Here is a 27,271-nt window from a genome sequence, read left to right on the forward strand (position 1 = left end):
TAAAAACAATTGCAAACATTTTGATTAATCTAATAAACTCTTAGGATTTACTGTGTAACTGCATAGTATGCCATGTAGCTTATGTTATTGCCCATTTTAAGGGCAGGTATCAATGGGCTTGTATTCACAGCATATGGGTATTGCATTCCCATGCAATACTATGGGAATGCAAAGCCCACTTGAAAAAGGTGTGACAAATTGGGGTTTTCCAGTTCATTTGTAGTGCCAAACAGTGAGTTAACTCCACACCAGAAGTGTCTTTCCAGGGCTTTTTCTGCCCACTTTTTAATTCAAAAGAAAAGTTCACAAATTAATATATTCCCATCCACTTTATTAGCCCTGTGGCTCAGGGCTCGGTCCTCCCGACCATCAAACGCACTTATCAGTGCTTTGCATCACAAGCTGTACCTCCGTCAGCTTGGCTTCTTATTTTGCAACTGCCTGCTTCTCCATCTCTGAAAGACTGTTTCTCACTCTCATGGTGCAGACGTGCACCTCGCATTACTCTCATCACACATTAACTCCCTCAGGAGGATGTGGCACTGACCTCTGTGTCTTTAACATGAAGCTAGCACACACCTGTACCATTAACGTGCTTGTTTCCTCGAAAAACCTGTCCCAGGCCACCATATTAATCAGTAAACGTATCCTTTAACTGCTTGCCGACCGCCAGCCATCAAATGATGGCCAGGTGGCGCGGCTCATGTGGTGGGAGGGCGTCATATGATGTCCTCCCATTTAAACAGGGAATGCGCATGATCGTGTGTGCGCATCCCTGTTTCTTCAGTAGCTGCGTGTCGCTGAGACACCGCTCGTCACCGAGGGGGGCGAACAGCCATTGGGTATGGCTGTTTACCACGTGTTTGGCCGTGATGGAGTCACGGCCGATCACAGATGGTTACACCCCCACTGTGCACGGTGTGTGCACGCTGCGTGTGCACGACGGTGGCGGCGTGTTCCCGGGAACACTGCACGTCACCGACGCTGGTAAACAGCCATTGGTCGGCTGTTTGCCCACGTGATCAGCTGTAATCATTTCATAGCCGATCACTAAATGTAAAGAAACCGCCACAACATGGGCACTCACATACCAGAAGTATTAAGTGAAGCTGGGATCGACAACGACAAGCATTCTTTTTTTATCTGTGAAATTTTATCAATTCAGGAGCGCATGAAGGCCATGGAGGAGAGGCAAGGTCAGGCCAGGCTATGAAGGGGGTGCAGGAGATGATCAGTGCCACAGTCAGGGCAGCACAGTCCTGTGCCAGTGTCCCAGTGTGCCAATCTGTGCTTGAGCCCCTGACCCCTCCCTCTGCCCAACCCTTACCCCCACCTATGCAGGGCTCCACTGCGGTGGTCTGGAGGTGCCAGTCCAGTGCTTATCCTCAGCCAAGATGCTGGCACTGCCTGCTGATTGGCTTCTCCACTGCTATCTCCCTCACTGTCTGATAGAACACTGACACCAACACTGCGATAGAGACTGAGCACTGACACCAGCACCGAGATAGAGAGCACTGACGCCAGCACCGAGATAGAGAGCACTGACGCCAGCACCAAGATAGAGAGCACTAGCACCAGCTCTGTGATAGAGAGCCTTGACACCAGCACAGAGATAGATAGCACTGACACCAGCACCGAGATAGAGAGCACTGACACCAGCACCGAGATAGAGAACAATGACACCAGCCCCGAGATAGAGAGCACTGACACCAGCACCGAGATAGAGAGCACTTCTGCAATTTACCACTTTGGCTCAAGCCTGTTGGTCCTGCCCTACCCCTACCACCCCTGCGGAAGGGCCTGCCTCTTCCTCTGCCTGTCATTTTTTAAATGACCCTGTGACAAAAGTCTCTAGAGAAGTGCAATATATGTGGAAAAGGGTATATAACACCCCGCTTCAATCTGTCGTTTTGGGGGGCCACTGGTCTATCACATCAGTTATAATACTTTTTTCTAATTGCGTTTGTCACTCTTTGTAGTATCGCTGCAGAACCGCTCAGCAGTCACAATGCTGCACAGTGGAAATGCACTATACTATGCTTTCTATATTTGAAAGTATTTTATATGTGTATTACACCCCTATATACTGCACACCAAATAGTACACCTATACCAGTCCTTAAATGGACCTTTGTGGACCTAATAGTAGCTAGCTAGTAGCTAGTGAATTGCAGAGTGTCCCTGTTCCAAACACCAAACTGTCCCTCCCTACACTGAGAAACGACAGCTGCAGAATCGGTCAGCAGCACTGCATGCAGTGCACTATAATATGCTTTCTTTATTTGAAAGAAAGTATATTATACGTGTATTCCAACCCTATATACTGTACACCTATACCAGTCCTTAAAAGGACCTTTGTGGACCTAATAGTAGCTAGCTAGTAGCTAGTGAATTTCAGACTGCCCCTGCTCCAAACACCAAACTGTCCCTACACTGAGAAACGACAGCTGCAGAATGGATCAGCAGCACTTCATGCAGTGCACTATAATATGCTTTCTATATTTGAAAGAAAGTATATTATACGTGTATTACAACCCTATATACTGTACACCTATACCAGTCCTTAAAAGGACCTTTGTGGACCTAATAGTAGCTAGCTAGTAGCTAGTGAATTGCAGACTGTCCCTGCTCCAAACACCAAACTGTCCCTCCCTACACTGAGAAACAACAGCTGCAGAATGGATCAGCAGCACTTCATGCAGTGCACTATAATATGCTTTCTATATTTGAAAGAAAGTATATTATACGTGTATTACAACCCTATATACTGTACACCTATACCAGTCCTTAAAAGGACCTTTGTGGACCTAATAGTAATAGCTAGTGATAAGACTGACTGTCCCTGCTCCACACAGCGCCCTTTCCCTACACTGACAAAAGACAAAATGTAAAATGGCCCCCAGATCAGGTCTATTTATAAGGTAGGGGGTATGTCCATGTGCTGAAATGTCTCAATTGGCTGTCCTGTACCCCATGGTGGATGTGTCATGGGTCAAAGTTCCTCAAAATGTAAACAAATATGTCCGCCATGAACAGTGCCAGAAGTCCGCTGGTTTGGTGCATTGCGAACGAGCAAAGGGCAGAGTACCCGAGTACCTGTCCCAGTCCATCAGAGTACCCGAGTATCTGTCCCAGTCCATCAGAGTACCTGAGTACCTGCCACGGCACATCAGAGTCCCCGAGTACCTGTCCCAGTCCATCAGAGTACCCGAGTACCTGTCACAGTTGATCTGAGTACCTGTCAAAGTTCATATGAGTACCTGAATACCTGTCACAGTTCATCTGAGTACCTGAGTACCTGTCACAGTCCATATGAGTACCTGAATACCTATCACCGCCCTTCAGAGTACCCGAATACCAGTCACCAGGCCATCAGAGAACCTGTCACCAGACCATCAGAGTACCCGAGTACCTATTTGCAGCCCATACCTCATAGAATATATGTTGGGGTGTTTGCTTTCCAAAATGGGATCATTTTGTGGGTAATTCCACTGTCCTGGTGCTCCAGGACCTTCAAAAGTGTGATAGGTAGGAATGAAATGAGGTGTAATTTATGCTCCTAGAATGCCTGAAGGTACTACTTCAATTTTCGGCCTCTCTATGTGAGCAGGCTGTGTAAAATTCCTACACATGTGGTATTGCCATACTCGGGAGGAGTAGCAGAATGTGTTTTGGGGTGTAATTTTTTCTATATACATGCTATGTCTTAGAAATATCTTACAAATTGACAACTTTGTGTAAAACAAAAAAATGCGTTTTATTTTTTTTCCACATTTTCCAAAAACTTCTGGAAAAAAAGACTCATTATGCCTCATAAATTATACATTTTGGTGTTTACTTTCCAAAATGGGGTCATTTTGTGGGCAATTCCATTGTCCTGGTACTCCAGGGCCTTCAAAAGTGTAATAGGTGGTTGTGAAATGAGGTGTCATTTTTGCTCGTAGAACGTCTGGCGGCGCCACTTCAATGTTGGTGCTCTGTATGTGGCCAGGCTGTGTAAAAGTCTCACACATGTGGTATCGTCATACTCGGGAAGAGTAGCAGAATGTATTTTGGGGTGTAATTTGTTGTATGCATATGCTGTGTGTGATAAATAACCTGATAATATGACAATTTTGTATAAAAAAATCTTCATTTTGCAAAGAATTGTGGGAAAAAATTACAACTTAAAAAACTCACCATGCAACCTACTTAATAACTTGGAATGTCTACTTTCTAAAAAGGGGTCATTTGGGGGGTAATTGTATTTTCCTGTCTTTTTAGTGTCTCAAGAATTGAGATACACCTGATGTACTGAAGGCCTGATCAGATGTGATCAATTTTCAGTGATTGGTTCCATAGTTTGTAGACCCTACAACTTTCACAAAGACCAAATAATATACACTAATTTGGGTTATTTTTACCAAAGATATGTAGCAGTAAAAAGTTTGGCCAAAATTTATGAAGAAAAATTACTAATTAGCAAAATTTTATGCCAGAAACAAAGAAAAAGGCATTTTTTTTCACAAAATTACGTGTTTTTTTATTTATAGCACAAAAAATAAATAACCCACTAGTGATTAAATACCACTAAAAGAAAGCTCTATTTGTGTGGGAAAAAAAGGACACAAGTTTCATATGGGTACAGTGTTGCATGACTGAATAATTGTCATTCAAACTGTGAGAGCGCTGAAAGCTGAAAATTGGTCTGGTCAGGAAGGGGGTGTAAGTGCACTGTATTGAGGTGGTTAATTAAACATTGTCAAAATGTATAGAAGAGCAATTCCACTATGGGCCCCAAAGATTGTTCCAGGGAAGGAAATGTGGTCTTGAGTGGTGCATACATTGTGGTCTATGTTGCCGTCTTCAATGCAAAGTGTATTTGACATCAGTTGAACCACTTTTGAGATTGTTCAGAATTCAGTGCAGATGCAGTTGACTTACATCTGACCTGTTTTGGCTGCTTTTGCTTTGCCATGGACTTGCATGGGAAGAAAAGCATTTCCAAAGCAAACAAAAGCCCATCAAACCCTAAGGCCGCGTACACACGGGCGGACTGTTCGCCCAACTTTGTCCGCTGAACAGTGTTTGGGCAGACAGTCCGCTCGTGTGTGGGCTTTCAGCGGACAGTTTCAGCGGACAGTTTGACGGACAAGGTTTTTCGGAATTTCCGAAAAACTGTCCGCTGAAACCTTGTTTCAGCGAACAGTCCGCTCGTGTGTAGGCTTGTTCGTCAAACAAAGTTCCGCGCATGCTCAGAAAGGATTTTCACGCCGAAAGTTATAATGCAGTGTATAGGACGTCGTATTTTTCGTCCCGTCGTACGTGCCGTTCACGTCATCGTGCACGGTTTCAGCAAACTGTTCGTCCGTCGTGTGTGGCCATGTCCGTCCATGCTAATTTTGAGCGGACTGTTTGCCGAAACTGTTTGACGGACAAAGTTGGGCGAACAGTCCGCGCGTGTGTACGCGGCCTAACACAACATCACCACACTGCATACATGGGCACAATATAAGAATTAATTCCCACATGCAGTTTTTTCCAATGTGGATTGCATTATCTTATGTCAATGGTAACATTTGTGATTTAGGATGATGTCATCTTTTTACTGAGTAACTGTTTAACTAGGTAAATTGAGTAGAGAATGATGTATGTCATAAAGTGTTCTGGTAATTCTCATTTTCTGTCACTTGACCTCCAGCAAATCCAGTTCTGCAGATAATTCATGGGGTTACTGATGTGTAAATCAACCCGTAAGAGTCCAGATTACCTTCCAAGTGCTTTGTGTTGTCCTATTCTATTTTTTTATTCCATTTCAACTGAAAATAGCCCGATGACTGTCTTCAGAAAGAGAAAAAAAATACTTCTGAATAATGACTGACAGTGCCAAGAATTATTATGCAGCCGTCTAAGTGAAAAGATTGTGGTTATGAATGCGTGAAGGGAACTTAGTAAACACATTTCTGCATGGGCTGCTGGCTTATTAGCAAAGTCAGTATGATGTTTACTGTACTCTACAAACCATTTATATGTGCTCATATATTTTATTTTTATGCCCCACATTCTACTATTTAGCATTGAAGAGCAATTGCAACCTGCAGAAAATCAGCTGTTCCTTTTGTATGTAGTTGACAACATTTTGGTGTTCTGCCCAGAACCTTTTATTTCTGCTTGGAAAAAATATATTGATATATGTCAAGCTTTGTGCACAGTATGTGTGTTTATGATTTTTTTTCCAGTGTGATCTGTTGACTAGTTATAGTACAGTATCTCACAAAAGTGAGTACATCCCTCACATTTTTGTAAATCTTTTATTATATATTTTCATGTGACAATACTAAAGAAATTACACTTTGCTACAATGTAAACTAGTGAATGTGCAGCTTGTATAACAGTGTAAATTTGCTGTCCCCTCAACACACAACCATTAATCTCTAAACCGCTGGCAACAAAAGTGAGTACACCCTGAGTGAAAATGTCCAAATTGGGCCCAAAGTGTCAATATTTTGTGTGGCCACCATTATTTTCCAGCACTGCCTTAACCCTCTTGGGCATGGAGTTCATCAGAGCTTCACAGGTTGCCACTGGAGTCCTCTCCCACTCCTCCATGATGACATCATGGAGCTGGTGGATGTTAGAGACCTTGCACTACTCCACCTTCCATTTGAGGATGCCTCACAGATGCTCAATATGGTTTAGGTCTGGAGACATGCTTGGCCAGTCCATCACCTTTACCCTCAGCTTCTTTAGCAAGGCAGTGGTCATCTTGGAGGTGTGTCTGGGGTCGTTATCATGTTGGAATGGGACAATGTGTGGCCCAGTCTCCGCAGGGAGGGGATCATGCTCTGCTTCAGTATGTCACAGTACATTTGGCATTCATGGTTCCCTCAATGAATTGTAGCTCCCCAGTGCTGGTAGCGATCATGCAACCCCAGACTATGACACTCCCACCACCATGCTTGACTGTAGGCAAGATACACTTGTCTTTGTACTCCTGACCTGGTTGCCGCCACACATCTTTGACACCATCTGAACCAAATAAGTTTATCTTGGTCTGCTTGTCTTCAGCAATCCGTTTGCAGGCTTTCTTGTGCATCATCTTTATAAGAGGCTTTCTTCTAAAATGACAGCCATGCAGACCAATTTGATGCAGTGTGTGCCGTATGGTCTGAGCATAAACAGGATGACCCCCCACCCCTTCAACCTCTGCAGCAATGCTGGCAGCACTCATATATCTATTTCCCAAAGACAACCTGTGGATATGATGCTAAGCGCGTGTACTCAACTTCTTTGGTCGACAATGGCGAGGCCTGTTCTAAGTGGAACCTGTCCTGTTAAACCGCTGTATGGTCTTGACAATCTTCTTATAGCCTAGGTCATCTTTATGTAGAGCAACAATTCTTTTTTCCGGATCCTCAGCGAGTTCTTTGCTTGAGGTGCCATGTTGAACTTACGGTGACCAGTATGAGAGCATGAGAGCAATAACACCAAATTTAACACACCTGCTCCCCATTCACACCTGAGACCTTGTAACACTAATGAGTCACATGTCACTGGGGAGGGAAAATGGCTAATTGGGCCCATTTCGGGACATTTTTACTTAGGGGCGTACTCACTTTTGTTGCCAGTGGTTTAGACATTAATGGTTGTGTGTTGAGTTATTTTGAGGGGACAGCAAATGTACACTGTTACAAGCTGTACACTCACTACTTTACATTGTAATAAAGTGTAAATTCTTCAGTGTTGTCGCATGAAAAGATATTATAAAATATTTACAAACATGTGAGGGGTGTACTCACTTTTGTGAGATACTGTATGTGTTTTATAGTCACGTGGTTAACTTAGACACTTTACTTTAATCACCATGATGTCATAAAAGATATCAAGGTCGATGCTGTTTGTCTGAAAAGTGATATCTAAAGACATCCAGTTATAATATATTTCTTATGACTGAAAACACCTAGGTAGCGGGTCTCTACATAAATAATGTAAAATAAATGCCCTCAATAGAGTGCCCCATGCTTAATTAAGTTCTTGGAACTTTCGCCATCCATTGCCATGTATGATGTTCACCAGATGTGGGTTTACCTTGAAGAATGGCCCTAAGATGGCTCCGCTCCTTGCCTCACTTGATCTTGAGTTAGACGAATTGAGCTTGAATTTTCTGTGTAATTTGGTTAGTTACCAAGAGAATGACAGCTACAGTATAACTATTAAGGCATGTGAGGGTGTGCTATGTCTCAGTGTTTGTACTAGGCAACAAAAACAAGGAGGATGTGAATGCCTATTTTCAAGAATACTGTCACTTCATAAGCCATAAAAAAGCAAATCTGAAATGATCAAAAGTTTTGATTCCACAATGGGTTATTTTCTTCCCCTAGAGTTTTCAGTCTGTGTTTCTATTTTCCCTCCCCTTTTTCTCTTGTTCTGCCAACCTCACATGATTTTAATTGATTTTAACTTGTATTGTACCACACCCTTTTCTGGAGGAAAGGATATCTTTTCTAAAATAACTTGATTTTATTGTAAATCTGTATGCTATGATGAAGGCTCCGGCCGAAACATGTTAGCGTTCTAGATGTCGCACTGCTGTTAGTGCTCAATAAAGATTTAAGAAGAAGCAATCGAGTTACCGGAATTTTTTGACATTTAGCTATGGGACAAATCCCTGTCCTTTTACAGCTGCTACACAGAAACTGTCACCTATTCCTTATGCTAAAAGGTACCTATGAGGGGGCATTGTGCTAGATTCTATCCATTCTCTTAGAGTGCACTGTAGACTAGCTGTAGTATTATTATTCATACTGCAGTTAATGCTTATATGCACTGTTTATTGTTGACCTTGCATTAGTTAGCCTCAGTTTAGTGGTATGGAACACTATTCTATGTTACCTTGGCATAATAAATATACTGTCAAGTGGACTGTTTCTGAACCTTCCTTCTGTGTGTTCATTTATGTTCAAACCATCACTTATTCTAACCCAACCAATACATTGAGCTTGTTTTCCTGGTGTTAATTCACAGCTGTTAAAGGTATCTAAACCTGATGTTCCTTTAAGTGATTGTAATAAGCTAAAGGTGAGTCAGAGGGGGGCTGAGGACGTTCTTGAAGTTGAGGTGCAGAACAGAGAACCCAAATTAAAAAAACAGCTCCTTTTGGGCTGCATTATCTGGTGCTGTGAATTTCCAGGCACCCAAGCATTTGCATCGTGTGTGAACTGGTTATTTCATCTTTTTTTTAAGTGATGCATAAGTACAGACAGGGAGTTTTCAACCAAAAGCGTACATTTCAAGAGCTGTAATCTCCTTCTGCAGTACTCGTCTTGTAGTTAAATGTGTTTCTTACAAACAAGCCAGAAATAGCCCTGGCAACTTCTCACCTTTTAGATTTTACATACATAACCAAATTATATCACTGTTCATCATTGAAATGTCTGCAATCTCTGCTTTGCCACTTTTAGATTGCTTGAGGTTGAAAAGACTTACAATTACTTTCTGCTAACATAAAATACATCTATCAATTTGCTAAATGTATTTAAGAATAACATCATGACAAAATGAACATTTTTAGGTTTGTAAATGCTTGTATATAGAAAAAAGCAGAACACAGGAACTTCTCATGCTGGTTTGCATACTGGTTGCATAGTGACTGCTAATGAAAAAGAAATAAGGAATGTGGGGTTTCTCCAATGGGCATAAAAGAGCACTAATGCAGCCCCACAGAAGGACACTGCCACCACCATGTTTCACTGTAGGCACCATGCATTTTTCTTTGTACTCCTCACCTTTGCAACACCATACAGTTTGGAAGCCATAAGTTTCAAAAACATTTATCTTGGTGTCATCAGTCCAGAGTACAGAGTCCCAGTAGTCTTCTTCTTTTTCAGCATGGGCCCTGGCAAATTCTAGGTGGGCTTTTTTGTGCATGGGCTTTAGGAGAGGCTTCCTTCCTGGAGGACACCAATACATTCCATTCCTCTGGAGTGTACACCATATTGTGTCACAGGAAACAATCACCCTAGTTTGACTTTCTACTTCTTCAGCTAACTGCAGTAAACGTGCATGGCGATTTTCTTCAACCCTACTCTTTAGAAGATGTTCCTGTTGAGGTGTTAACTTATGTGGGCGACCTGAACGTCTGTGAGATGGTTGCAGTTCCATCTTTGTTACATTTTTTTTGCTCAATAAGTAAAGCTTTGCTGATCTTCTTGTAGCCTTCACCTTTCTGTGTAAAGAAATTATTCTCTTTCTCAGGCCTTGTGACATTTCTCTTCCATGTGGTGCCATTGCTGACAGCATGAAATGGGAAGGGGTTTTTCTTTGTTAAGTAACACACTTTTATAATCCTCTTTCTGCTGGACACCTGTTTAATGAATAATTAGACTCACCTGTAGTTGAATTCTTGTTAATTGGGATTTTGTTGTCTAAAGTGTAACTTAGCTCCTAAGACTTTCATTGGGGTGTATTTCTTTTTGCAACATGGTCTTGAATTAATTTGCTAGAAAAAATATATTTTTTGTGTGTGCAAAATACCAAATATTGGTTGCAATCAATGGCCTGCATTTGTGGGAGTATTTTGTAGTACAGGGTTTCATAGAAAATGTTGATTCTGAAAGCAAAGGTTTTCTGAAAAATCTGTTGGGATGTACTCATTTATGCTGAGCACTGTATATTTGTATGTATTTGTGTGCCAATGGGATCATCTTTTTTACCTGGAATCATACTGTGAATGAGAGTGCCAGTACCCTTCCCCTAATAGACATTTCCATTGTTCAGTGCTGTCAAAAATATGCATTTGCAGAGACCACACCTTCACTAATGAGCTAGATGTCACTCACAGGATAGTGACTTTCTGCAAAACGTCTGTCCATGGTGTTTTGATAATTTGGCCAGTGACTTTACAACTTATGCAAGCAGGTATTTTCACTGCACATTTTAGCGATCATGTGACAAATTTTCACCAGCAAGTTCATAACAAGTTTAACATCAGCCTTAAATTTGTATGGAAATTAAATCTGAAAGGAAGGTGTACATCTTACAGCTGTAGAAAACACAAGGGAGACCTTGTAATTAGTTGAAGTAAGTTCAAAGCAAGGAAGTATTGTCAACCTAAGACAACAGTTTATAGGGTAATAAGAAAGTGGCTTTGGCAAAAAAAAAATGGTTGTGGCTAAATTGTGTAACAGGCGTGGCTTAAACATTGCTGATGTATCACGTTTACATACAAAGAACAAAAACCAGAGGATTAAATCCTTTGTGTAAAACAAAAGACTTGGCATTGTACAATGTTCATAAATAAATAAATGTGAAGGTAGAACTATAGACAAAACTTTATTTTTATTTGGATAGAGTATTGGAGGGTTATAACCTCTGTCAAATGTATTTCCGCCATCTGTGTTCCATTGCAGAGATTTCTTTTCACTTTCTGCTCCTTCACTGCTCCTTCACTAAACAGGATGTGAGAGTTTATCACTTCAAATTAAGGGAATTCCTTAGGCACCATCAGGTCACCAGAACTAGTGTCCCCATTGGAAGATTTCCCCTTTTCTGGGGACAACCCAAAATTGTGGCTTTTCTTTTGCTTTCACTTTTTATGATAATGGTAAACAGAACAAATAGAGAGGGGGAATCTCTTTAACAGGGGCCACAGACAGCAATAAAAAACTGGCTGGTGTTCTAATCCCTGTCCAAAACTGAAAAAAAAGTGCCTTTAGTTATATTTGAATCTTTTAAAAACCAGATTGAAAATGGTAATATCAACATTTACAGGCATTTTACACATATGCGCATAGCAAGACTGTCTTGCTCAATACTGTATAAGGCATCTGGCAGCTATGTAGGGATGAATGCATGAGATTTATCATGAGATTTGAACATCATGCAGGGTAAAAGGTTGGGAGAGGTATAAGGCTGGGTTCACACTGCTGCGGGGGGAAATCCGGATGTGATTCGCACCGCACTGCAGTGCAAATCACATCTGATCTCCGTAGCGATGCAAGTTCAGCCATACAGATAGTATGGCTGAATTCGCATCGCTCCCGCAGCAAACTCGCACGGGACCCTTTTTTTGGTCCGCAGCAGAATCGGATCGCATGGGTGTTCACACCATGCGATCCGATTCCTGTGCGAGTGTGCAGATTGCACTGCGATATGCGGACGGATCTGGGGGTGTCATTAACATATCATTGACACTCCCAGCAGTCCGCATAGGGCAGTGTGAACTGCCGGCGGGAGTCATGCGATGCGGGAAAACGCCGCAGATTTGCGGCGTTCCCGCATCGCTATAGTGTGAACCTGGCCTTAAACAGGTTGACATGGCTGGATGTAGTAAATTGAAGAACTTCAGGCCCCCTCCGTGGAGGGGGCAATGCAGTCAGACTTTGGGGTCCACGGAATAAAGGAAATGTATGGAAAGCAGGGTGATCTCTGCAACACCATGAGCACCTCAGCACCCCTTCTGTAGAACACAACAATGGGACAATTAACAAAGTTATGTGCCAGTTGGAACTTTTTCCATATCATCGTAACTTGTTGCCACTATATGTTTGGGACTACTTTTCCGATGTAAACTTTGTCCTAGTTTGGAACTTTTGAACCCCAGGCATAGTTGGGGCAGTAAAATGCAGCAAGTACCCCTGCCAGGCCTAGGGAAGTTATGGAACGTGTGCGTAGTTTGTTTGAAACAGGTAAGTTGAAGCTGTGGTACCACACCCTTACAAAGGTGCAGTTTTGTGTGCCCTTGGAAACTGGTCTAACAACTTGGGGGGTCCCCACATGCATTTTTAAGAATAGATAAATAGAAAAAAGGTGACTAAATAGAAATCCATATAAGGTTTCCATACAGTATATACATTTCAATGGTGTATTTAACTGTATAGGTAGGGTTCTACTGGAATAATAGGATAACTGAGGCTCATGATAACAGTCATTCCAATCTGTAATAAATGTAACTTTCCCCTATGGATTCTGCTTCAAGCTCAAGCCTCCACTGATGACTACAAAGAAAATTATATTCCTTAAACGGTGTGCGTATTGGGGACTAGCTAGCTTGCTGGGCCAAGTCAACAGACATATTTCTTTATTGTAAACAGACATTGAATGCAACTACAGTTATATTGGAAAGGGCAGTAGAAAACCCTCTTTCTAGTGATTTGCCTGTATTATGCATTATGGCCAATGGGCACTATATCCGTATGCAGAAACACACAGGACACAAGATCTACTAATTAGGCTAGCCATGCACATTTCAATTTTTCTTGTTCGGTCCTATAGGCTGAACAGGAATATTCAGTTTTCTCGCCCAGCCCTGCCAAGCAGCTTAGATAGAGAACTCTCCTCTGCAGACTATTGTGTTAAGATGGCTGCAACACCCCGACTGTCTGAATACCCAAATAGTGGCTGCATCTGATTGGAAGCAGTCACTGTTTGGTGGACAGTTTTCCACACGGCGCCTTCCATTAGTTAACCGTTTGCATAGGTGTGCGCAGCCTATTGCATTAGGGTGTGCACCCAGAATCACAAGTGAGTGAGTGAGTGACTTGTATAGCGCTACCTATGCAAACTGAATTGCCTCAGGGTGCTTTCTTGCCACCAGAGTCCATCTGTGGCTTTGCGTGGTCCTTTTACCCTGTAAGGTCTTGACACGCTTACAAACACATACAACATTGACATACACATATTAAGGCCATTTTTTTTTTTTTTTTAGACAAGGTCTAACTAACCTACCAGCATGTCTTTGGAGTGTGGGAGGAAACCGGAGTACCCAGAGGAAGCCCACACAGGCACAGGGAGAAAATGCAAACTCCAGGCAGATGGTGTCGTGGTCAGGATTTGAACCAGCGACCCTATTGCTGCTAGGTGAAAGTGCTAACCACTACACCACTGTGCTGCACAAGCACACATGCCTTTCTCTGCAGCCTCAGCTGCACAGGACAGTAAATTAATGGGAAGTGCTCTCTGCTAAGAAGCTTCTGTTCAGTCACAAAAAGTGTTATTAATGAATACGGTAAGAGGGTGTGTTCACTGTGTTCATTTAGAAAAAGGAGAGGCTGCTAAATTACATATTTCTTAGCCTCTTCTCCTGCTCTCCATCCTGAAATATCCCCCGCAGCAGCTGGAGGAGAGGAGGGAAGCCAGCAGCACTGCAGGGTGGAGGGAGGCCAACATGGGGGGGAGCCCGGGCATTAGTGGGAATCGGCACCACACATAGTGATTAGGGTATACCCAGGCCCCTGCGCACGTCTATGAGCATTTGTTAGGCTGAGTTGTGCTGATAGGGTCACTCACAGCTTACATTTTAAAACTGACCTGTGAATGGCCAGCTCAACAAAGTCACTACTGTAGTACACTCAGTCATTTGCCCAAATCTTCTCTATGAATTACAGCATCCTCAGTAACATGCTGTGCTCCATTTTGTAAAAGAATGCTTTCAGATTCTCATTATGTTGCTTTCCCCTCTCCATCCTGCAGATGGCAGAATGTACTGAGCGTTAGATACTGAAACTCATGAACAAGCATTTGGCTTCATTCCCTACCCATGCATACACAGCCTGCCCTATCTTGCAGTTCAATTTATCTTTTATCAATAACTTTTAAAATTGTCTTAGTTTTAGGCTTTCCATAAACCCTCATTATTACTTTCTCGGACTAAGTGCTTGTTTTTTTTGTTTTTTTTTTCTTGTAGATGTTATTCACACTGTGGGGCCTATTGCAAGAGGACAATTAAATGACAGCCATAAAAAGGACCTTGAAAGATGTTATAAGTCTTCACTTGCACTGGCAAAAGAGTACAAGATCAGATCAATAGTAAGTCCAAAACTTTTAAAATATGCTTTGTTTTTGATGTTTGACAGGTAATTGGATAGATTTCTTTAAACTGAAAACTCCATAAATATCTCTAACCGCTCTTTTACACTTGCTTCGGGTTCAACACACATTAAAGCGTTTACCGCTTCAGCATGCTTTTATGATGTGTTTTTGGTGCTTCGATGAAGCTTTAGTGATGCTTCGGTGAGGCTTCAATGATGCTTGGCAGGTGCACTGTGTGTGTGGATATCTCATACCTGCAATTTCTCCAAAACAAAGCAAAGCTAAAGCTGAATTAAAGTCTCACAAAAGCTTTAGGTGCTTCAAGTGAGCTTTACCATAGACTTCTATGGGGGCTTTGAAGATGCTTTGAAGCACCACTAAAGCTACATGGGGTATAATGTTTGAAGCAAAGCCACAGAAAAGCAAAACAAATGCAAGGTATAAACAGGAATGTAAGCTAACCATTTTATTTAGTGACAGGGGCTTTGACTGGCGTTCAGAAAACTTTAACAAAGTCTGTCCGAAGCCATGTTTTGAAGCAAGTGTAAGCTAGCCCTAAAGGTTTTGTGATTTCGTTAAAAATACTTTACAGGTACATTACTTTGTTTTAAGTATGTTTATTAATGAGTATAGATTTGCTGGTTACAGGGAATTCTGTGCAAAAAACTTACAAGTGGAGCTATTCATTGATTCAGATTCATAAAAGAAACATTTAGGCTGGGTTCACACAATTGTGAATTGGATGTGGGTTTCTTTGCATCCAATTCGCAATAGCAGGAGATTTTGACTGGCTCTCTATGGAGCCGGTTTACATGTCTCTGCTACGGCTCCGGTGCGAATTTGTACAGGAGCCCAATGCGCCTTTTGGTCCATTTCAGGTTTGAATTCAGCCAAAAATTTGGGCTGAAATCGCACATGAAATGGTGAACGGGGACGCACTGGACCCATGCTGTGAACCCAGCCTTAGAAGATAAATCCACTCAATCCAAAGGCAACAGCTGACACCAGCAATAACAATGCTTAGTGGTTCCTTCCTATACCTGGTGCTAGCAATGGTGTCACCTGGTTTATGACATTTTGTTTTAGAATTCCTCTTGAAGGAGAACCTTTTGGGAGCCTCTAAAGAAAGTGCTGTATTCAGTAACTTGCATGTGTCTACCTAATTCTGCTTGTTTAACTATGTGCAGGCTGAAAAAATAAAATATGGATTCTCCTATCCATGCTGAAAAAAAGTGGATGGGGTAGTCACTGGCAACTATGTTTTCCAGCAACTATGACTGCCTGAATCCAAAGGCGCTATGGAACAGTGACTGCATTTGATAGGATGCCGTCACTGTTATGCTGATAATTTTCCACCTGACTCAATTTTTGTTTGCAGGTCCTCTATGACTTAATTTTCAAGAATCAGCTGAATTTTGATCTGTCTATGGCCAGGCTAATGCCTGGTACACACAATGAGTTTATTGGATGAATGATCGTTGTTTTTTTTTTGCATGCTAAAATGTAAAATGTAAAATCTAAAATGAAGAGGTAACTAAAGTCACAAACATTCTCGTATGACAGAATGAAAATTCGGAAGTGATATAATGTATTGTAGTGTATTTTCAAAATGACAACTGTACTGATTAAATGAAAATCTTGTGATCTGGTATCATATGAGAAAAGTGTTTGTGCTTGTCCCTTCAGATAATTTAGCATTTATTGTAATGATCGGCTCTCGAAAGCTTTATGCTAATAACCAGATTATTGTACGATCGATTTGAAAGCAGTATTTTTCATATGATTTTCTGATTGTATGTATAGGCCTTTAGGCCTCCTATTTACAGATACCAATTAAAGCAAACTCTTACTGGACACTTATTACTTCTTTGTTTACCTCTTTCCATTTTAACATTCTACACTTCCCATATTACAGAAACTAAATCTGCTATAGGCTTGTGTACCTGAATGACTGTATTAAGCTTTTAATATGATTTTCTTAAAGTCGATGGTCAGGAAAATTTCTAACTATTTGGTTTACTTACTGTACATACATTGGTGCCTTTTTACCTGCACCAGGATTTTTATCTCTGTCTATCCAGGTCTGAAATATGCACAGCCTTACTAGATAGCAGAGAATGGAAGGTGGCCTATGGACAAGCAGCACAAATAGGTCATGTGATTTGCTGTGATTGCTTGCTGTGATCACACTCAGTCTGCTGGCACTTAGATTGTGGTACATGAGCTAGAACATCTGTGTGCAGGGTGAGGCTGAGAATGCAATTTTCCCATATCAGTGACAGCACAGTTTAAAGGTGGCCGGGGTCTGACATTGCGTCTGTTACAGATCATATCTCTGCTCTAAACTTGTGACTGGACAGTGAAGGAGCAGCACAGTGAAGAGTTATCTCACTGCTCACTCTGCACTCACCTCCTGGTAGAATTTTTCTTGCCATACCTAATCTTTACTGCAGCCAATCTGATTGGGCCCTAATGCTGCTTTCAGTCTGAGTGCTGCTGTATTGAATATTAGAAAAATGCTGTAAATAGTTACTGTGAGGGAGTCACTTTGGGCGGGGGGCTGGTGGAACACAGAATCCCTCGGAGAGGCTGGGAAACCCTTGCTTCAGCTTCCCATGCACCTCCTATGTCTAATTCACCCTGTGTCTATTAGGTGCACAGGGTGACTGAGAACCCCAGTCTGATCTGTACTAATCAGACTCACTGTTCAACCACACTGGAATGCTGTGTGTGTGTGTGTGTGTGTGTGTGTGTGTGTGTGTGTGTGTATATATTGTCTCATACTGTTATGGACTTCTTGCTGTGTTGTTTTGGGTGTGGCTGTATTCCATTGTTCTATTGTGTCTGTATGCCTTGGGAGAAAAGTATTATGGGATGTATATGTGTGTTTGTTGTGAGGGAGGGGGAATTCCTTCAACAGCTCTTTCCGCTAATTGGACATTTTACCCCACCCTGAATGCAAAGGGAGGGGGGTTGTCCCATGTGTTACCTCTGTTTACCTGTGTTTAAATGAACGGTTCATGTTCCAGCTTTGTAACTGAGCTATGCTCATCTGGTTCTTGGTTACAATATTTGGCTGTAAAATCTGATATCTGAAGGTCCAGATTGGAGGAAGCAGTGTACTGATGAAAGCACTTAAGTGGAGTGCGACGGGGATACATTACAGATACCTACTCTGGTTGCATTTAATAGAACACCTAATTGATCCTGCTTGCTTCTATGTTGTCCTTAGTGTGCTGATCACGGTAATCATGGCTGCTGATCCATGATACCGTGGTCAATTTACATACCTCCATCATCCCACAGTCTCTTCCTCTCACCTTCTTCCCCGTCAGCTTGGCTGTCTGTGAGCCATCTCCTCTCACCCCTCCCCTCCTGCCGCAATTCCACTGTGGCTGTAAACTCATTAATCACAAATCCTGGAATCTCCTTTGCTACAGCAAGATATATTATGCAGTATCTGCTTTTTAAAAATTGTGCAGCAAAATAGCTTTTTTTTTTTGCGCCTCTGCGCACTCATGGGACTTTCCGCCACTCCCCTCCAGGCTGCTGTCAGAGGGGAATCTCTGCTCTTCCAGCTGTAGTCCTTAGATTGGGGAAGGAGAGCACTGGGAGGTCATGTGACCAGACAGCAGTGCTGTAAAAAAAAAAAAGGTATTTTGCTACATAATATTTAAAAAAAACATACACTGCACAGTATATTTTCCTGTAACATAGGGGATTCCAGGATTTGTGATTAGTGACTTTCCAACCACTAAGCATTTTAAAAGATCTGAAATGCAGCATTTGAATTTTGAACTAGATTGTATATAGTTGTCGTCACTTGCACTATTTATTACTTTTGGGATTAATTTCCTTCATACAAGTATTTGTAACTCTGCCTAAATGATTGCCTCCCCTGTACTAGAATTACAACCCCAATGTTAGGAACAGCCTTTCACAGTACAAAGCCCATACATCATCTTCTGCTAACGGATATCAGTGGATATAAGCAAGTGACACTAACCATAAAGAAATTGTTAAGAAAACAACCTGATGTATGGCCAGCTTTAACTAGGCTTTACTTTTGAAGCAGCCTGACTACTTCACAAAAAAATGTCAGAATTCAACTGGGTTTAAGGGGAAATCACTTTTAATAGATCTCTGTTCTGTATATTTATCAGCCCAGTTAGAAAAAAAAACTTGAAAGTTCCTAGTGTGTGTCCATTATATATTCCACCCATCATAGTCTCTTGCCCTTGATAATCTTCCTATCATCCCAGCACGATAGACCTTTCGCTCTTTTTGTGGACTACACAAGTGAAGTAATCTCAAAGCGACAAAAAGCCGACAGCTGAGTGGACAGACCCTTTAAACAAATAAGTTCCTCTCAAGAGAGCTTCAGCATGTGGAGTTTATGATTTTTATTCCCACGTCTGCTTCTGACCGGGGCTGCGAGTCATAATGTAGGTGTTCCCGGAGAAATGGTTAAGATATTATTCTGCTCTGACAGTTTTCACAGTGTTGCCATAGTAATGATTCCCAACCTGAAATTCTTAAATGCTGTTTGCCTTTAATGACTTGCTTTTTGTCTGCAGTTCACAACAATCAATAGGCTTCTGTTTTAAAAGGACCTTTTCTGCAAGTAACAACATTAACTCAATATTCCTTTCAGCACATAAAGAAAGAAACCACAATTTTCCTACTTATTTCTACCCTTCGTTTTCTTTTTTTTTTGGCTCTTAGGATTGCGTACAATAGCACATTTGCTAAGTAGTAACTGAAAGCTTTTTACATGTGGAAAAAAAAAACGACAGGTTCTTATAGCAGAACCATAAAGATAAAGAGGTTTGAGGACCTTGTTTGCATTACATAATGAAATGTTCTTGTTTATAATGTTTAGTTTATGCTAGACTTGATATTTAGGTAAAGAGTAGTGAGAGCATATTGTTTTCTGCTGGCGTTTTATTTGTCAGTAGGTGTTAAACTGTAAACTAGGGATCAAAGCTATGGAAAATATAGCTGGGCTGATTTGTGAAACTAGAGAAACAAATGTGATGGGGATGCCTGCGGCAAAGAGTCAAATTCCGTGTTATATTTTTATGCAGATACATTGGTTTTTCAACTAATTAGCAAATTGAAGGCTCCCGTCAACAGGCAGCTGAAGTGAACTTGGCATAAATATAAGCTATAAACATATAAAACTAACAAAAACCCCTAACAGGCATCACCAAAAGGTGTCAGCAAAACTTCTGTGTGCTTAGGGAGCCCTACACAAGGGCACAAGCCTTGACTGGCACACATAAGCCTTTCAACTGCCAATAGAGAGGGGAGGGGAGTGTTCTGGAGCTCTTGTTCAATTTCTGACTATAAAATATATGAGCGGGCATCTTTTGATACCTTTTCTTGGGTATCAAATTAGTTTTTTTATGTATATGCCAGATTGTATTTCATTTTCATTATGTTTCTATATGACATTTAACCCCCTCCCGCCTGCCATATTGTAATACACAATTGGCACAAGTGGGCTCCCTCTTTCTGGGACGACATCATATGACCTTGTTCCACTTTTGCAGCGCTTGCACGCCTGTGGGGGCTTGCAGCATGGCGATCTGTGGTGCACTTTGTCCCTGGGACCCGGTGCGTCATTGATCTAAGTAATCAGCCGATGACTAGGCTTTTTACCCATGTGATCAGCTGTGTCCAATCACAGCTGATCACATATAAACAAGGAAATGGCAGCTTGTGAGGAGAGGAGAGCCGATCAGCAGAATTTCCTCACTGGGGAGATCTGCATAGATAATCAGGGCACTGATTGTCAGTGATACCGGTAAGTGCTGCCTTTTAGCCTTTGTACACACGGTCGGACATTCCGACGGAAAATGTCCGATCGGACCGTGTTGTTGGATAATCATGTGTGGGCTCCATCGGACTGTTTCCGTCAGAATATCCGACTGACAACGTTTTAGATCCGGGCTATAACATTTTCCGACAACATGATCCGATCAGACTTTGTCCGATTGTTTGTAGAGAATTCCTATCGGATAAAGTGCCACGCATGCTCAGATCAAATTCCTAGACCAAAGCTATTGGCTACTAGCCTGAACGTAGTCCCATCCTAATGAATTAACGTCATCACGTTATGAACGATCGGATTTTCCAACAACTTTGTCCGACCATGTGTATGCAACACCAGTTTCGGACAAAATCCGACGGGTTTTGTTGTCAGAATGTCTGACCGTGTGTACAAAGGCTTAGTGTTTGCTCATCAGTGCAGCCAATCATTGCCCATCAGTGCTGCATATTAGTGCCATTTCATCAGTGCCATCTCATCAGGAGAAAAATGACTTATTTGCCAAACATTATAACAGAAACAAAGAAAACGTTTTTTTTCAAAATTTTCAGTCTTTTTTTCTTGAAAAACAAAAAACAAAATAACAAGTGGTGAATAAATACCACAAAAGAAAGCTCTATCCGTCTCAAAAAATTATAAAAATTTTGTTTGGGTACAGCGTTGCATGACCGCACAATTGTCATTCAAACTGCGACCTCCCTGAAAGCTGAAAATTGTCCTGGGCAGGAAGGGGGTAAAAGTGCCAAATCAATAGGCAAGGGTAAAGGATAAGTTTCCCTTTTGTAACATATTACATGTTACACCCATATTCAGGGTGTAACATGTTACTGCCCCTCCCCCTCCCCTATTATGACAGTGAGTGGGAGACAGCGGCTTGTAGTTTTCAAGCTGTTGAGCACTCTGGTAGTTGATCAATTCATCCTATCAGTGTGAAACTGCCTGTCATTACAATGTGCAGGCAGATAGCTTATACTGACAGTCTGTAGGAGTCCTGTATGGCACCCGTGTTCTGCTGTTTGCGGGTGCATGGCTTTCCAGGCTCCTACAAAAAAAAATGTAAATGCACATTTTTTTACCTGCAAAAAATGTGCATATATATATATATATATATATATATATATATATATATATATATATATATATATATATATATATATATATATTATTTTTTTTTTTTTTAAGTGATAATATGCTTTAAAGCCCAACTCTAGGTAATCTCTTCCTGGTGGGCTCACTCAGGTAGGTTCAGACTAGGATCTTTACAAGCTTGAGCTCATCTCTTTTAATAAGTAATGCCTTAGTCCTCACTCCAACAGGTCCCCTCCATCTGTGCTACCAGTTCCCCGCAGCCTTACCTCTAAAGCACACCCAGCCACTGTTGCATGTTTGTCTCCTCCACATACAGGACTAATAGTTCTGCATTGTTGGCATTTGATGACAAAGAGGGATCACACACAGTCTGGATCACCAGGGAGAAGAGCACCAAAACGTGATGGATAAAGGGGTAAGGTAAGTAATATAGCATCTTCCTCAAGGGTGGGGTGGGGGGAGTACTGAAAGAGTATTTCTTTTTCCAGCCTGTAACTGGACTTTAAGCTGAACTACAGGCACATAATTCAATACACATTTGAAATACATATAGTGTATGGTTACTGTTCTTCTAGACAATTGTCACTGTAACAGTTGTCCCCATTGCAGGGGTGGACTGGAAACACAGTCATGTAGTCCTTTCATGGTAGGGGCAGATTTCTGTATGATAAAACGAGTGTATCACCCAAAGTGTGCCATGCTGTAGCATGGCAAAATGGGTGTTTCTAAAGGACATGGAATTATTGTGTTACACTCTTGCACAGCTTTAGCTTTCTTTTGTGGCTCTTGCCATTTAGTCACATGACATCTCAGGACCACAAAAAGTTGGTGCTGCTCAACCTCCCTTTGCTAGTGGATATGATCAGAGGTCTAAACACATTTAAACTAAGTACAGGTCCCATGTTGATTGATATCTAGCAAATTAACTGCATTCAGGGCAACAGGCTTAGCATGTATTATTAGTACAATGTCCTGCAGCCTAGTCCAGCCTTTTTCAGTAATGGTGCCTTTAGATTTCTTCAGAGGTGTCTTAGCAAAATGCCTAAAACTGCCCAAAAACTTGTACACAAGCTAGGGGGCGAATCAAGCCTGCCTTTTAGTTAAAACCCTTTGAGTTATTCAGGAGCTTTTGGGCTACAAATAGCGGCTGTAAAGCACCTGAAAAATGCCTCCCCTGCATCCCCAGTGTGAGAGCCTGAGTGCTTTTAGACTGGAGCGGTGCGCTTGCAGGATGTTTGAAAAAGTCCTGCAAGCAGCGTCCTTTGGGCAGTGCAGGAGCGGTGAATACACCACTCCTCCACTGCCCCTGCCATTGAAATCAATAGACACCGCTGCCAAAGCATCTTCAGCAGCAGTGCTTTGCAAGCACTATTAACCCTTTATTGTGACACTAGCGGGGGTTAAAAGTGCCCTGATAGCAGACAAAAATCGCTAATATTGCAGCGGTGAAATGCTGCTAAAATTAACGGTGCTTTACCGCTGGCGCCCCCCCTCAGTGTGAAAGTACTCTTACTCAAAGTCACAGGTTTTCATTGTGCACCATCACAACTTTCTGGCTGCCGGCATCCTAACCACCAATAATGTCATCAGTTGAGGACGTCTAGTTCCTGCCCCTCTCCATCAGCACTGTGGTCACGTTAGCTGAGTGAGGGAGAGAAACTGAGGGAGCAGAGAAACATCAGAATACTAGTCCATTCCAGTGTGCAAAGGTGTTTGCTTTGGAAGAATAAATCACCTCTAACGCTGGGTGTGTGTCCTACAGTATATGTGTGGATATTGCTGTGATAAGTAAAACTAATTTAGTTTTTTAGATTTTATAATAGGGGCTGCCTTGTGCATAATTTTAAAGAATGCCTTTTCTGAAAAAAAGGTTGACAAACACTGGTCTAGTACTCCAATGTATCACTGGGGTTTTCCCTACCCACAGTTGTGTTGACAGTCTAACGTTTAAAGTGGTTGTAAACCCTCCCCCACAACTTTGTCCCATTTAAATCAGCATAAAAAACCCTAATGAACACTGCTTGTAGATATTTCCTTACGTGCTTAGTATTGTTGTAATCCTTGTTGTTCTGTAGAATGAAGTCACTGAGCATGCCCAGATCTCCCCTGATTTATGGCACACTCTCTATGTGCTTATCCATCTGTTATCAGGACTTCCTATGGCACAACACTGAACTCTGCTAATCACTCAGAGCTTCCTCCTACACACCATGTGACCATGTAACCTCACATACAGTCTAAACTTGGCCATTACGGCAGTCTTATCAGCAGAAACTGATAAGTCTGATAAAGGCAAACATTAGACAGCAGCACAAGTAAATACTATGAAATAAACAAGTAAGCTATGAACAGGGAAGCAGGATTGCCATAGAAACGTTGGATTGAGAAGGAGGCTTGGTTAACAGTACAGGAAGTGCTCAATTTAAGGGTGGAATTACACTCCACTGTGGACTCAGAAAACAATACTTAAGATGGCGCTGCCTAACCCCTGGAAACAAGTTTTTTAAAGTTTCTTTAAACAGCAAGTAATATGCGATTTGGGCTGGATTACAGTGGCTATAGTCTGATAATGACTTATTATAATGGACTAAATGAAAAGAAGCATCAGAGTGGGAGAGTTTACTTCCTCTTTAAAGCCTCTCTTCACTTTCTGTCCCTGTGATGATAATTGGTAAAACCAATAGAGAACGCAAATACAAATAAAGACAGCAATAAAAACCTATCAAAAGGTTTAAGCCTTTCTCAATTTTTATAAGACTAGAAGAAAAAGTTTGGCCTAGAGATTCACTGGGCCAACAATATTCAATCTTACCAAGATAAATCCTATGTTAACCAAAACCATAATACAAAAGAAAATTATGAGAATATCCCTAATTTTGTAGTGATCTTCCAAAGTGTATTTGATTATATAGTTAGATGGTGCAATTCAGATTGTGTGAATAAAGACCTCAAAATGAAACCTGAAAATTTCATATGCTGCTGTTGTCTTTGTGTAAAAGGCAGTAGCTTGTTTATATTTGGTCTTTTCTATGAGCCATGTTAATGTTGAACTCGACTACTGTAAGCCCTTGTACACACGGTCGGACATTTCAACAACCAAATCCGTCGGATTTTGTCCGACAGATTTTGTCTGACAGATTGTGTCCAAAATTGTTGCATACACACGGTCGGACAAAGTTGTCGAAAAATCCGATCTTTCAGAACGTGATGATGTAATTTAGTTACGATGGGACTACTTTCAGGCTAGTAGCCAATAGCTTTGATGTAGGAATTTGATCTGAGCATGCGTGGCACTTTGTCCAATCGGAATTCTCTACACATGATTGGAGTATGTCCGATCGGACCAGTTTGTCGGAAAATATTTCCAGCAAGTTGGAAAATTTGGTCCGACGGAAACAGTCCGATGCATACCACACACAGTCGGATTATCCGACAAAATGGTCCGATAGGACATATTCCGACGGATTCTCCGACCGTGTGTACAAGGGCTAAGACTGTCTTAGGCTGTGGAGTGTCTGTACATGCTATGCAGCTAAGTTTGTCAAAACACACAGGTGCTAGGGACTCTTCTTTTTTTAAATATGCTCTTCACCTCTCACACTCTTTTTCTTTTCACTCCACTTCCTTTATTAATTGCTGCAATCTGCCTGGTTTTCTCTCCACTTTCCAAAAAGCTTGACATGAAAACTGTAGTGTTAAGAACAGTGGCGGCTGGTGCTCAAAATTTTTGAGGGTCACAAACGGAAAAATTCTGAAAAAAAACATCAATTGCAACCTCACTGTGCCCATCAAACACAGTCACTGTGCTCATCAAACACAGTCACTGTGCCCATCAAACACAGCCACTGTTCCATCAAATGCTGCCACCGTGCCCATCAAATGATGCCACTGTGCCCATCAAATGCTGCCACTGTGCCCATCAAATGCTGCCACTGTGCCCATCAAATGCTGCCACTGTGCCCATCAACTAGTGCCACTGTGCCCATCAAATAGTGCCACTGTGCCCCATCAAATAGTGCCACTGTGCCCCATCAAATAGTGCCACTGTGACACCCCTGCCTGCTCGCCATCTGCCCAGCACTTATCATGTCTCAGTGGTAGGTCGGACAGCGAGTGATGGCGGCGAGTGGTGGGACCTTGCAGCAGGTCAGACAACAGCTCCTGTGTTCTTCTCCCCTCCTCCTGATAGGCATACAATTGCAGCGCCTGTACTTTCAGCCAATCAGGTGATGGGCAACAGACCCATGCACCTGATTAGCGAAGAGGAAGTTCAGTGTTAGGTAAGCTTATATTCATTCCCTTTTCTAACACACCTGGGTGGACTGCGAGTGTAATGGTTTACGCTCGCAGTACACCTTTTGTAAAGCCTTTTGGAGCCTATGACTCTAATCAGGTGTTTCAAAAATACACCCCTCGCTGCTGGAATTTAGGTGCCCAGTATCTGAAAAGTGTTAGGATGCCTGAATACGGGTGGCTGTGCATAGATTGATGCACAGTATCACAGAAGGGGGTAGCTGGAGAGAGGGGGTGGCACCCTTAATGGATGCACCGCCACTGGTTAAGAATGGTAAAAATCTGACAGATTGGCTTATAAACTGCTATCATTTTAAATATAGAAAAATAGACAAACATTTTAATTTGGGTATAGTACTACATGACAGTTTGAATTGTCATTCAAGTTGTGACAGCACTGAAAGCTGAAAACTGTCCTGGGCAGGACAGACGTAAAAATGTCTGGTCTTGAGGCGGTTAGAAACGCTAAAACTACCACCAGATATAAAAACCAGGAAGCCAGAGATGCACATCCTTGTAGCAGTTGTCAGTACTTTCTGCTTCATCTGAATGGCGGGTTATTATGACAGGTCAACGCAGTACGCACGAGGATGCTGCAGCATTGCTGATTTAAACAAATTAAATAATGTAAGAAAATCCCTAATTATTTACGAAAGTCATATACAAATGTAGACAAAACAAATATGGTTAAGAGACATTGTAGATGTGGAAAATCACTTATATGGAAAAAAAAGCCAAATGCAAAACTTTGCAATCACTATGCTGTTGCTCCCAAGATGTTTACATCTAATGATGATTCAAGTGATTTAAGTTAACAGAAATGGTTACCACCACTAGTAAACAACCTGTCTTTGTAAAATGTAAAAAAACAAATCTGTTTTAAGTTTTCACATTAAGTAAAGTGCAATGAAAAGTTCACTGAGAAAATGTGCATATACATAATAGTGTTAAAGGAGGCCAGTTCACACCAGATGCAGTTCCGTGCAGTTCAGTTTTTTCTGCACCAATACAGTCAGTTCCCGTCAGTTTTCGTTCAGTTTCTGCACCAAAAACTGACCAGAAACTGACTGCATGGTGTAAACTAGAGCCATTGGAATACATGGAAAACACTGTGCATGCATTTTTAGTGCAGAAAAAAAGCACACGGAACTGAACGGAACTGCGTCTGGTGTGAACTGGCCCTTAGAATAGAAGTGGACAATTTCTTAAGTGGAACACAATGGGACATTTTAGAGAACCGGTCAACTACCATAAGGATAGCTGTGTTGCC

The 27,271-nt window shown here is 41.8% G+C and overlaps 1 protein-coding gene across 7 annotated transcripts in view; it reads left to right on the forward strand.

The window, feature by feature from the left end:
* The window catches only part of MACROD2 (mono-ADP ribosylhydrolase 2), a 3,459,957-nt gene that overhangs the window by 2,110,868 nt on the left and 1,321,818 nt on the right, over nucleotides 1–27,271 (forward strand). For all 7 annotated transcript variants that reach the window (XM_077485921.1, XM_077485927.1, XM_077485924.1 and 4 more), the window contains exon 6: nucleotides 14,662–14,783. In XM_077485921.1, the coding sequence (XP_077342047.1) occupies nucleotides 14,662–14,783 (122 nt within the window). The remainder of the gene's footprint in view (nucleotides 1–14,661; nucleotides 14,784–27,271) is intronic.

This window comes from Lithobates pipiens, unplaced genomic scaffold (assembly GCF_037356315.1).
Source record: "Lithobates pipiens isolate NorthernLeopardFrog02 unplaced genomic scaffold, aLitPip1_a1.2 Scaffold_18, whole genome shotgun sequence".
Classification (NCBI taxonomy): Eukaryota; Metazoa; Chordata; class Amphibia; order Anura; family Ranidae; genus Lithobates; species Lithobates pipiens.